A 13,055-nucleotide genomic window follows, 5' to 3' on the forward strand; every position below is an offset into this window, starting at 1 on the left:
GTCATTTACCAGATGACACCCATTCATAATGAACAGGTCTTATGACTCTTGCCACAGCAGATAATGAGGTTGCCTTTTTACTGTCTGTATGTATCGTACACTGCAGCCAACATCAAGTATTTGCAGTCTACATATTTTCCTCCCAAAACAAAAAGGACCGATGTGTGTTTGGTCATAAGTGCAGATTAATTTGGACCAGGGTCAAAATGGATAGTTTTGGCTTACTTGTTCATGCAAAAAGTGCAAATAGTCTAGGATAGTGAAAGTGCACAACAAAAACAAAATACAGCGTGGAGACGACAGATCCCACAAGCGGTTGGCTAATGACGGTAGAGAGTAGAAATCGTGAGGCATTGATAGGCAGAGTAAACTCGGCACCAGTGTGGGTTCCTGTGTTGACATGATGGAGGAATGGGAGGTGCCCGCCAGCCACGCGCCCTTCAGCACAAAGTACACCGAGAGCCGCTGGAGCATAGTGAGCGCGCGCGCTCCGCAGAAGGACGTTTGTTACCAGTTCATGCATTCAATACGAAACCTAGCCTATCGAGCAGACATGGTGAGCGACGCTCAGGATGCGTGTTGATGATAAGTCAAAAATAATTCAGACACATGTCTCTCGCAAGGACACTCGGGTGCTTTCTGGCACCGATGGCTTGGACATTTTTAAGGTAACTTCTATTAAACAATTAAGGAATCGCTGATTTAGTCTGACACGTTTCCAGTTTATTGTCTGTTTTTGAAGACCTAAACAGAGTTTAAAAACACCATAGTGCGGACTGGCTATTTTTTGGTTAAATTGGTCAAAGTTCTGACATCTTGATAAAGTAGGCCTATTCGTTTGATTGAAAAAACTACGTCACTTCGCGCCAATGCTGGGATGGCTCGTGGCGGTTGGCTGTGTGATCCTGGTGGCCTGGATTTGGCCGCGTACCAAATATCCAGGGTCCAAAAAGAAGCCTTCCTCGGACGCACTTCTCACGGGACTCCTCACTGGCATCCCGCAGGAGAAAGCCGGAGAGACGCCGGCCAGTGACCGTGGGCACGAGAAGAGCGCGTCCGCAGTGGCGCTCATATGCAAGCCGTCGGCGCTGGCCAACTACCTCCTCAAACACTGCCGGACTTTCAACAACTACTCCCCGTGCGTCAGCTGGTCGTGGCGGACGAGCGCCATCCTCCAGAGTGTGTACCACACGTGCTGGCCCTACAGCAGCCCCGTTCAGTTCGTGCGGGACCACCTGCAACTCAGCGACGAAGGTCTGGTGTCCCTGGACTGGGCGCTGGCCCTCTGCGGGACGTCCTCCCACAAACGGAGGAGGACGTCGAGCACCTCAAACAGCCCCGTTCTTCTCATCGTCCCCAACTCCTTCGGGAAGATCACTAGGAACGTGCTGAAGGTATTTTGACACATTCTCCCGCTTGTCTGCGACCGAGCACGCCTTGTTGAAAATCATGCTTTGTTTTCTGTTTACAAAACAGTCAGTTGTGTAGACACAACAGAAAGATGGTGGAGCACGTCACCACATTTCTGATAGAATCACTAGTGATTAGTATTTTTTACTGGTGCCGAGCTGCACAATACTTTAAAGCACAAAAACTAAACTTCTCAAAAGAGAATGCATGCCCACAAGGAAACTTCGAAGAGCAGAACACGCTGTAGGTTTTTATAAGCCTACACAGCCTATAAAAACAGAAATACATTGGTATCTGGCTTTGTTTAGTGAGTTCCTTTGCCATTAACTCCCAGAAAAGTAAAGAAGGGAATTGAGGAAAGCAGTGGAGATTAAAGATAAGGAACATGGGTTTACAGGGAGAAGGAAAGGCATTGTTATTTATATAAAAATATAGTTAGACTGGCCCACAGCTGGAGTGTAAAAAGAATTATGGCAGGCAGAATGTTATGGGTGATATAGAGGTTTATGTAATGATGTGTCTAATGAACCCTGATAGCTCAGGAGCCGCCAACAAAAAGCATGCTTCATCAAGACCACTGCAACTGTATTGTTTGTATGTTTGTGTGTGTGAAGAAGAAAAAGTGATATGATAACTCCTGGCGAATCGCGATGTGTGAATATCCACTATTCATACAAAAATGTGTTCATTCATAATCTCGAAAATGTATGAATGAGCTAAAACCACCTTGAATAATTGCATCCATTTCCACTCTGTGCCCCCGCCCCGTCACCCTTGGTGGAAGGAGTTATCGGCCTCCACACTATGAATTAATCTACAATCTCTTGAATAACGGTTACTTGAGAATTATATCTGTGATCTTGAATCCACAGTCCTTATTGATTCAAGAGTTAGTCACTTAAGAGATTTGAGTCTGCACAGACATTGGGTCTAACAGACATCTGTGTCCTGTCATGTCGTCTCTATGAGTTTAAAAGCATGCTGCATGCAGCTCCAATGCGGCCACAATTTAAAAAAGCCCAGTTTTTACTAAGAGGCATAAACTTTAATAATGTTGTTTCGTCCAGTATCTCTCACACAACCTGGAGCATATTTCTTCCTGTCAAGGTTGTAAGCTGCAGTATCACATCTTTAGAAAAACAATTTTGCCAAACACTGGATCCATTGTTGATATCTTCGTTATCAATTATATACACAGATACAAACAGAAACATGTCGCTGTGTGGGTGTGTTTATCACTGTTCATGGAATTTCTCATTCACTTAACAGTTTCTCAGCCCAGGCAGAAAGCGAGTTGCATTTCTCTCTCTCTTTTCCCAGGCAGAGTTGTGTTATGTCTTAGTCAAGCTGGGTTTGAATAAAACATTAAAAGAAAAAAATGCTATGACTAACTTTATTTTACAAATATGTTTTTGGATTCGATTTTTGTGAATGTCATCTGAATAGGAAAATCTTCAGTGGACTTCAAATTCGTAATGCATTGCATTTAGCTTGCTTTGTCATTTTCTATTGCATGTCGTTTTCATCAGCATCAGCTTATAAACATTGTAACAATAGCAGACTACAAATTCAATGTATTGAATAAGGGTTGGTAATTAGGAGAAACCAGCGGGTAGGCTAGATTAATCATAATGATGAAAGTATCCAATTGGAAATATCCCACCCCTCGCTTCAGGCCTCCCTCTAAAAACAGTCCTCAAAACACATAACTAGCCTGCTGGTCATACTTTCCACATCCGTGGGACAGCTGGGTCCGCCTTGGTTGGCGTAACGTAAATGTCGTCATCAGCCCATGTCCACGTCAATATGGATGACCCTACCTTTAAAAAGGTAAAGAATACGGAATTCAAACCTTGCTGAAACCAACCAAACCAACCAAAATCTGATAAATGTTCGATGAAAAAACCAAAGTATATGTCATTTGACGGAAGGTGTTTCCATGCCACCAGTTCCTTCTCATCCTATATTTGTGTGCTATCTTTTCGTGACTCCATATCTTACATAAACACTGGAAGAGACAAAAATGCCACTGCAGCATTTTTCATCTGGTAAATATTTAATGTTGTGTTATGCTACATCTCTTCCTGCTTTGACCCGAGGGTTTCACATTTCTGCAGGTTTCAAAACCATCCAGTAGAATACATCAGCCGGTTATATAAAAAAGTTATATACAAATTGAATAGCCGTCCTTAACTGATTCAACCCATTTTTTACAGCACAAAATGTGTTGCCATGTTGGTTTAAAAAGTTGAATATCTGTTTAATTCAATTTAACGTAATTAAAGTTAAAGATGTATTTTTGGTACTTTGGCTTTTATTTAAAGCTGATCATCCTTCATTCTGCCAAGAGGCACGTTTAATGACTGTTATCATTAAGGTTGTTCTGCTAGGATTCTTGCTAACGACCTTTAATACCATAGTTTATTCCTCATACTTATTTTTCATTCGTTTTTCCTCTATTTTCTTTATTGTCCGATGTGGAGTAGAGAGACCTTTATATAATCTTGCATGACATAATGTTCATACAACCATACAGTTCAGAGTGGACGTTTGTTTTACAGGTACCAACGATCCAAAGTACCCTCTGGTGACCTCTGTCCCCCCTCTGTCCAGCTGTGCGAGGCGGCGCTGTCCCACGGCTACCTCCCAGTGGTCTTCAACCGGCGCAGCCACAACGGGACGCCCCTCACCACCCTCAAGCTGCAGCAGTTCGGCGACCCGGCCGACTTGCGCGAGGCCGTGCGCTACATCCGCTACCGGCAGCCGGCAGGGCGGCTGTACGCGGCCGGGGAGAGCACCGGCGCTGGCCTGCTGCTGTCCTACCTGGGGGAGTGCGGCTCCTCCAGCTACGTCACCGCCGCCGTCTGCCTGTCGCCCGTCTTCCGCTGCCAGAGCTGGTTCGAGAGCGGGCTGCCGAGGGCCGTGCAGTGGGCCCTGGTGCTCTACCAGAAGATGAGCCTGAGCAGGTGGGCACGGAGGGGAACACGGCGGGGGGAGGGAGGCACTGGGGCACTGTTCAGGGGAAGGCCCTGGGAGTGGAAAGGGAGGCACGAATACGGGAGTTGCACAGAATAAGGGGAGCGGTGCCGAGAATGGACGTGTCGTCAAACCCGACACATTGCCAGGCTCACAGCTTGACTTTGATGGACAGGTTCAAATTATATCAACAGTCAGATTGTATAGGGATGTGTCAGATTCACACCGATTTTTGGCCATGTTTCTTAGTTGTCACAAATGGAGATAGCTATGTATATGTAGGCATTGCCCCAGATATAACCTGATATATTTTCCAGTATTGACCAGAAAGCAACCCATAACACTTGGATCACATCTGCTATGGATGCACCTGCAAGACATGCGCACACCATTTCTTCAACAACAGCATCAGATGCAACATTTATACTTTGCTTCTTGCGACTAAATAGAGTAAATTATGTTCAGTAAACGTAGTTTAAAGTTGAAGATGGAATTCTACAGTGTGGTAAAAAAAAATGCCCTCGTTTTTTTCTGCCTGCTATATGGAAAGATATGAATACATAATGGAGTTATATTTCCCTGGAGAGGGATGAAAAGTGGAGCAATAAGGATTAGTATTAAACTCATGGGTAGTAACATTAAAGTACTATATTTAGCTGATGCTTTTGTCCAAAGCTACGCATAATAAGTGATTTCAACAATGAGATACAACCAGAGTGGGCAAGTACATACAATTCAACAAAGGAGCAAACTGCTTTAAGTGCTATCTTAGATATATAAACATATATATATAATTCTATATTTTTTTATTATTTTCAATTTTGCCAAGATGCAGTCTGAACAGATGAGTTGTAGCAAGATTGCAATAAAGTGACTATCTACAATGTGTTCACACTGTTGGATCAATTCAGAGGACACATAAATAAAATGACAGAGAAATGGCTTCAGAGAGCCAATTCCACTGCCTGGATCATCGAAGCAGAGTACACTCATTGTTTTTGAAATCTGAACAGATCAGCTGTGGTGCTATAGCAAAAGGGGGATCATTGAACAAGAAGCCATGGATCTCGATGGGGACTATCAAATAAGTTACTCAGATCGATGCTAACACGTTATATGAAACGCATGTTGCTCTTTAAATTGATTCAATGTCTTCATCCTGTCTTTTGTGTGTGTGTTACGGTGGTGTGACTAGGTACAGGACAGTCCTGGGAGAGACTGTGCATGCAGACTCTCTATTTTCCAGCAGTTCACTACGAGGTTTGGAAGAGGGCCTGTTTTGCCAGACACCCCATAAAAGCACCAGCCTCCCTACCTCCACCACCTCCACCACCGCCACCACCGCCACGTCGGGCTCCACCGGACCCAACACCTCCGGGAGCTGGGAGGTGTACTGGGACCGCAACGAGCCGCTGAGGGACGTGGACGAAGTGGCCATCCCCGTTCTGAGCGTCTGCGCCCGGGACGACCCGGTCCGCGGCCCCCCCCGGTACACGCTGCCTCTGGAGCTCTTCCAGACCAACCCCCACTTCTTCCTCCTGCTGACGGAGCACGGCGGTCACTGCGGCTTCTCCGCCCAAGCCTCGGTGACCGGCGTGGCTCCTGGGTCCGGGTCCGGGTCCGGGGGCGGGGTCGGGATGCCCAGGACCAGCTGGAGCCACGGGGCGCTGCTGGAGTTCTTCAGGGCCACCACCGACTTCTTCGCCACCGAGGAGCGGGCGAAGCAGCTGGCGGCGAGGAGGCGCGGGCTGGGCGGGGGGATGGCCGGCCGCTCTTTCCGCAACCGCAGCATCAGCACGTGTAAAAGAGTGCCGGAGTGCTCCCACAACATCCACGCCATTTACAGCTGGCAGAGGTCCTACACGCGCTGAGCCGTAGAAAGAGGAGAAAACCTTCCAGGTTCACTGCCAACATGCGGCAGAACAGCTGGAATACTCAGACGGCCGCGATGAAGTGGCACCGAAGCGGGAGGCGAGCGCCGCACGCTTTGTGTGAACTCGAAGAAATAGGGACTCATTCAAAGTCTGGCACTCTGACATTGCACTGAGTGAGGAACGGCTGTTTGTGGTAAAAAAAGACCACCGCCATCTTTGAAACTGTATCGGTCTTTGTTCTGTATTGTTTGATTGTATTTGTACTTTACAGAGGCACATATTTAAGTATCTAGAAAACACAGTGACACATTTTTAAATTTAATCTGTGCTGAAGATACAGACTTGATTCATAACTTTTTCTTTCATACTGTATGATCTTGTGTTATCTGTAGTTCAATGAGTATGCCTTGGCTTTTTATTTATTCTATGTACAATGACGAAGCATTCAGAACCATAGACGGTGGAAAACACGCGTAGTGACTTTGACACTGTGTTGCTCTTAAAGTGAAGGGCAATCAATTCTGGATGTTATGATCCAGTTGAGAATGCATCAAGTGTATAGTGTATAAAGTGTATGAAGACCTGCCTACTGTAGCAGAAAGAGAGAGATCTTCAAGGACTTTACATAAACTTCAAAGAAAGCATAGGTTGTGAACTTTCTAATCTCGTGGGTAACTAGTGGGTTGTTGGAGAGGGGATATAACATGGCGGGGAAGCCAATGAATGACCTTATTGTTTTTCACCCAAACTAAGATGGTGTTTATTTGTGACCATAAATATGTCATGTTCTAATGTGCCTTGTTGCGACCCGCTTCTTGGCCAGGGTTTGTCAATCATGCTCAATGTATTTTTCATTGTGGCTCCATATCTTTTGATCTTTGTGCCATAAATTGCCCTTGGAGGATTTGAAGAGAATCTGACATTCGTGTTGTTCTCATTGATGATGTTGTTGTTGGTTAGAGAGGATGAAAGAAAATAGAAACTGGGATAAATTATTAATTATATATACTGTAGTCTCTGTATTAAAGGTTAGAAACATGTAAAAAACATAATGCACATGGCAGAATGTATGAGTTGAATAGGCATGACAATCCTGTGTCTTGTGTAACATGTCAAACAGAAAATGCAGCTAGCATCGTCATTTCATTAACATTTACAATTATCTCTAATAAACCTGAATTAAACGTATATGTGTTATCGTGCTATTGTTCAACGTGTCAATAAACCAGCCTGATCACTACAGATGATGGTACCACTCCCATAGGAATACAATAAAATGAATTATTCTCAGTTTATCTACATCTCACGCAGAAACGGCACGAAAAGGACATCCACAGCTTTCAACTTGTTTATGTACAATTTCATTAACGTAAATCTTCATATCTTTGAAGGTCAGATAGTACGGGAAGCTATTTTTAGACTTTAACAAGATATCCTAATGGATTTCCACTGCAGCTACATCAGCTGCATTAGTGTTCCTGGTATTTGTCATACATGTGGCACGCACAAACACACACACACACACACACACACACACACACACACACACACACACACATCAATCCAGAAGGTTTGATTATGTTAAAAGTCTTACTTGAGCCCGATTAGGCTCATAATTAAATGAGAAAAAACATTGGTCAGCATCATTCCAAATGAAAAACATAATGGTTCAAATTCTATAAGGGAGAAAAGCTTTTCAACACACAACAACACTGATAAAGCCAGATAAAACAAAGATTTCCATTACGATTATGCTGAGTCGGCTTTGGTCAAATCCTCGGTTAATTAACACCAATGGACAGTCCCTAAAATAGCCCGTTCCCAAGAGAAATGCCACCAGGAGGTTGTTGATCCGATGGGACAATCATCACAGCTTGTCCTTAGTGACCATCATTTCCTCAGACAGCTGGCGCACTGCCTCACCCATATTCACACACACAAACACACACACACACACACACACGCACACACACACACACACACACACACACACACACACACACACACACACACACACACACACACACACACACACACACACACACACACACAAAACACACTCAAGCACGTCATTCATTTTACCAGTAAACTGAGGGAGTATCACCATGAATGGTGTTATTATGATCAAACCAAAAAACATATGCTTTTGTTTTAAAAACATTAGGGTTTCCTAATGGATTTCTTGACATAATCCCAAGCATGGACATAGCAACATGGTTTATTAATCAGCCATATTTTATGTTTCTACATGAGGAAAATGTTGGTGCTCTCTTTGATGTTCTGAATTTTTGAGCACTGTATATGTGTGCAACACACCTTAATGAATACATTTAAAATATGAGATGTTAAGAAGTATATACTAAGTGATAAGACTTGAACCTCCATCAGATAAGCATGTCTGCTGGCACGCAACTCCAATGTTTTTAGCGACATATAAACAGCAGGCTCTACTAGTATATCATCTGTAGCGTTTCTAGCAGCATTACAAGCCATGACAATCTGTCATAATGTCATGGCATTAGACTTTTCTTACATTCGCCATTTTTATATTTCTAAAAGAAGTAAACATACAAAGGATGTGATTTGGTTTGTGAATACCCAAGAAATTCAAATAGCTTCAATCTGACATTGCCCTTTCCCTGGATTAGCTTGTCTTTTGTCCTGTTCGTTTTCCTGTGGACATTTAGCCAAACATATTATGAACATGAGCACACAGCTGGTATTTTTGCAATACATTTCAGCCTTGATAAGGCCCCTGTCAAATTGAGTCATGAATATTAAATTACCCTTTAACACTTTGCCTATTTAATTCACATCCAATGGCTTGCCTCAGTGATCAAAGCGTGTAATTCAATTTGAGGTGATTGATTTTTAGTTAGCAAAGCACTCAACCTTAACCTCAATGTGCTTAATGCACATTCACATGTTAATAAGACAGGGTTTGTTGCCAGTGTCAATTATTATTTGTTTTCATTGGGAAAATAAAATCTATTATTATGATTAAAAAAGCAAGGATAGGCGAAGCAGAGGAAGTTAGAATGAAGAATGAACTGTACTTCAAGTTAATTCCAGCTGGCTAAATCAAATGGCCCACAATTAAAAGAGAAGAACTTGCTTCATCTTCCAATTAGGCCTATATTGGTTATGGGATATTTTATTGTTATAAATATCCAACTGTAATAGATCATGTTTTATATGCTGTTTTTTCTTAGTCATTTCCAAGATGTAAAACCTATTTTCATTCCTTTTTGGAGATAAAGCGTATCCAAATATGACTTGTTAATATTTTGTATAGGGCCCCATCTAGTGGTCAACAGAACAAGACATATGGGCAATTTATTGCAAGTTGTGTCATAAAAAAGATAACATTAAAATGAAAGACATCAAACGGGGCAGAGCAACATGGTTTATTCATCAGCTATCTTTTATGCGACTACATGAGGAAAATGTTGGTGTACACTTTGATATTATGAAATTTGAATGGCTAGAATTGTGATCAATAATTCAGAATCATAATTAATTTGTCAGTAAAGCCAGTCTGAAGAGTAGCATGCAGGGCCAGAGCTGACCGAGCCTAGGGTATGCTGTTACCCACCTGAGAAGATGCACAACAATGGGGATGTATAGCAGCCTTGATAAGGTCTTTCAAAGCCCTGCTCCAGGCCTGCTGGACGAACAGGTCCCTTACACGTCTTCCTTACTTTAAAATAAATAAAAAAGCATTTTCCGTTGAACAGCAATTCCGAGCACTTCCATTTTCTTGTCATCTCTGTTGATATTCAATGCATGATATTCCTGCAGGTTGCTCTATGCTGATACCAGACAAAGTATGCTTGAAATTGAATGTGAGACACAATTAACAACAAGGTCTACGCATATTGCTTCCTAGTCCAATTTTTTTTTTTTTAATGATAACAATAGCGTTATGTGAAATGCCCATGGGTCCTGACCCCATACAGGCAAGCTTCAAGCTCCACAAGGCCTTGAAATTGGTCTGACTATCATCACTGACCAGCTTTTATAATGATTCAATTTTTTATTTTTTTTTATTTTCTTCTTCGATTTCATTTGATGTTGCTATAGAGACACGCTATACCACTGATCCAACCAATCAATAGGGGGCAGCAGGGACACAGTTTGTGGTTTTGATGGAAGATATCACGCACGCTGAGGCTACCCAGAGGGTGTCAATAGCAGACACAATGACGCAGCTATCTCTGCATTTGGCTCGGAAACTGCACTTATATTTAGAATCTTACTTAAAGTTAGAGTTCAGCACATGGCGAATACATTTAGACAATGTTTAAATAGATCTTTGCTGAGTCACACACACGGACACATGATATATACTGGTTTAGGTTACACACATGTGCAACAATGTTCCCCGCTACACGCCACCTAGGTCGCTGCCACCGTCTCCTCCAAACACAGGACACAGACTGATGAGGTGTAAACTGGTTTATTGTGGAGTTTGAAGGACAATGGTACGTGCAGCTGGTGATCCAAGCTGCTATGAGGGACATCTGTGTGTGTGTGTGTGTGTGTGTGTGTGTGTGTGTGTGTGTGTGTGTGTGTGTGTGTGTGTGTGTGTGTGTGTGTGTGTGTGTGTGTGTGTGTGTGTGTGTGTGTGTGTGTGTGTGTGTGTGTGTGTGTGTGTGTGTGTGTGTGTGTGTGTGTGTGTGTGTGTGTGTGTGTGTGCGCGCGTGTGTGTGTGGGGTGATGGCTAGTTTAACCAGTGCGCATTGATTAGCCAATGCACAACAGGTTTGCAGCCTCACCCAGCCCCAGAGCCCAATCCGTCTGACTCAGGCCAGGAGTGGCTGCTTAAACCAGCCATCATACACACACACACACACCCTCCACAGTATGTTTGCAATTTGTCACAGTCAGATATTTCCTGGACAAATTAAACTGACCTGGATAGATCAAGTTTCAAATATATATTTCATAGTAAGACCTGGTCAACTATATTCATATTGAAAAAATAACACTGAGCAAACTTTCTATATGGGCTTGCATGTCACCCTGTATCATAGGAGGTTTGTTGGCGATACTCCATTTTGTGATGACTCAAGATTGTTGCAGTGATGAAAAATCTTAAATCAACGTAAATATACTGTAACTTAGGCTAACGACTTTCATGAGAAACGCTGTGGAAGTTTCAAACACAATGTCTCTCCATAATGACAAATACTATGATGATTACTCACTCAACAATATCAAAAGCACCATTACCACCAATAACATTCCTAAGCCTCTTTTCATCAGAAAGGGGGCTGTCATGGCGACAGACATCATGATGTACAAGCCCTATACTCGCCAAGATGGTTCTTGTCTACCTTCTCCTGGTAGGTTCAAAGCTCCTTCTTTATGGTATCACAGCCAATGGAAACTAGTGTCTTGGTAAATTAATGAAAGTGTCATGTACTTAGTATACCTATATATATAGATAGATGAATATGTAGAAGATCAAGTCAAGAAGGTATTTTATTGATATTGTATTCCATTCTCAGCTGCAAGCATTTATGTGGAATAATGGGATTCTAATGGAAATGAATATTACCTTGACAGCTGAGAACAATACCTTTTGTATTGGAACCACCACACTGACCTTTACAATGCAATGAATAAGGATGGCTCTATCTTGGTCATCTTGCTTCTGTCGACACCTTCCATATCCACTATTCTGTTGACTTTTCAATGTGATCAGTTTGACCTATTTCACCACGACTGAAAGCTTACATTTACGTTTAGGGCATTTAGCAGATGCTTTTATCCAAAGCGACTTACATCAGTTAATACACACATTGACACACCGACGGCAGAGTCAACCATGCAAGGCGACATCCAGCTCGTCAGGAGCAGTTAGGGTTAAGTGTCTTGCTCAGGGACACATCAATACTCAGCTAGAAGGAGCTGGGGATCGAACTAGCAACCTTCCGTTTACAAGACAATTGCTCTACCTCCTGAGCTAAGCCGACCACCGAGCTTACCTCCACACGCCCAGCCCCGCCCATACGCCAACTCTCCCTCTGATAGAAAAAACGTCTCCATCTCAGGCTTCAAAAATGTGCAGGCAACTAGCCTTTAGCAAATTCCTTGACTGTCACGGAATTTGACTGAGTTGACTGGGTGTGGCAGGGCTCTGCTCCAACAGCCAGTGTAATATATCCATAAAAGGTGTTCACAGCACTAATGTCTGCTAGTTGGCCTACCAAATGTCACAAGCCATAAAGAAAAATGCTTGCAAGGGAGTAACCCCCCAAAAAGAGGAAGATCTAGAACAGGGCTATTCAACCTCCTTAACAAGTGGGCCGAAAAGGAAAACCACTGGGGGTTCATGGGCCACACAGAGTAAAACCACGTCACTGAATCGCTACAAATAAATCGTACTTAAAGTAGTGTTAACTTAATATATATAGTACTACTACATGGAATAAACTTGTCAGACGCATTCCTTCCTTCTTCACTTTTAATCGTATCATTATAAAAGATTTTGTTCTCACATATTTTGGACACGTATTTAGAATTCAACAATGTTGTTTGAATCATCACAAAACAGAACTACTGTACATATGAGACATTTTGAGCCAGTGAGTCAGTGAGAAAGATTGCACTGCCTCGTTTGCCTAGTTTGGCTCATCCTGAGACACTCATGCAGCTTCTTATAGGTCATCGAGCAACGTGCCCTTGTTCTGATGGCATTCATATGAGAAAAGCTAGACTCATACGTATCGGTTGAGCCAAACATTGTCAGAATAAGTGATGCCAGTTTCTGATTGTGGGGTACTGATA

The 13,055-nt window shown here is 42.9% G+C and overlaps 1 protein-coding gene across 1 annotated transcript; it reads left to right on the forward strand.

Annotated features, from left to right (window-relative positions):
• Window positions 1-460: 460 nt before the first annotated feature.
• abhd15a (abhydrolase domain containing 15a) lies at window positions 461-7,448 on the forward strand. The gene is made up of 3 exons (XM_060074924.1): window positions 461-1,394; window positions 4,024-4,376; window positions 5,582-7,448. Exons 1-3 carry the CDS (start codon window positions 870-872, stop codon window positions 6,255-6,257), a joined length of 1,554 nt encoding a protein of 517 aa, XP_059930907.1. The 5' UTR covers window positions 461-869; the 3' UTR covers window positions 6,258-7,448.
• The last annotated feature ends 5,607 nt before the right edge of the window (window positions 7,449-13,055 follow it).

This window comes from Gadus macrocephalus, chromosome 16, assembly GCF_031168955.1.
Source record: "Gadus macrocephalus chromosome 16, ASM3116895v1".
NCBI lineage: Eukaryota > Metazoa > Chordata > Actinopteri > Gadiformes > Gadidae > Gadus > Gadus macrocephalus.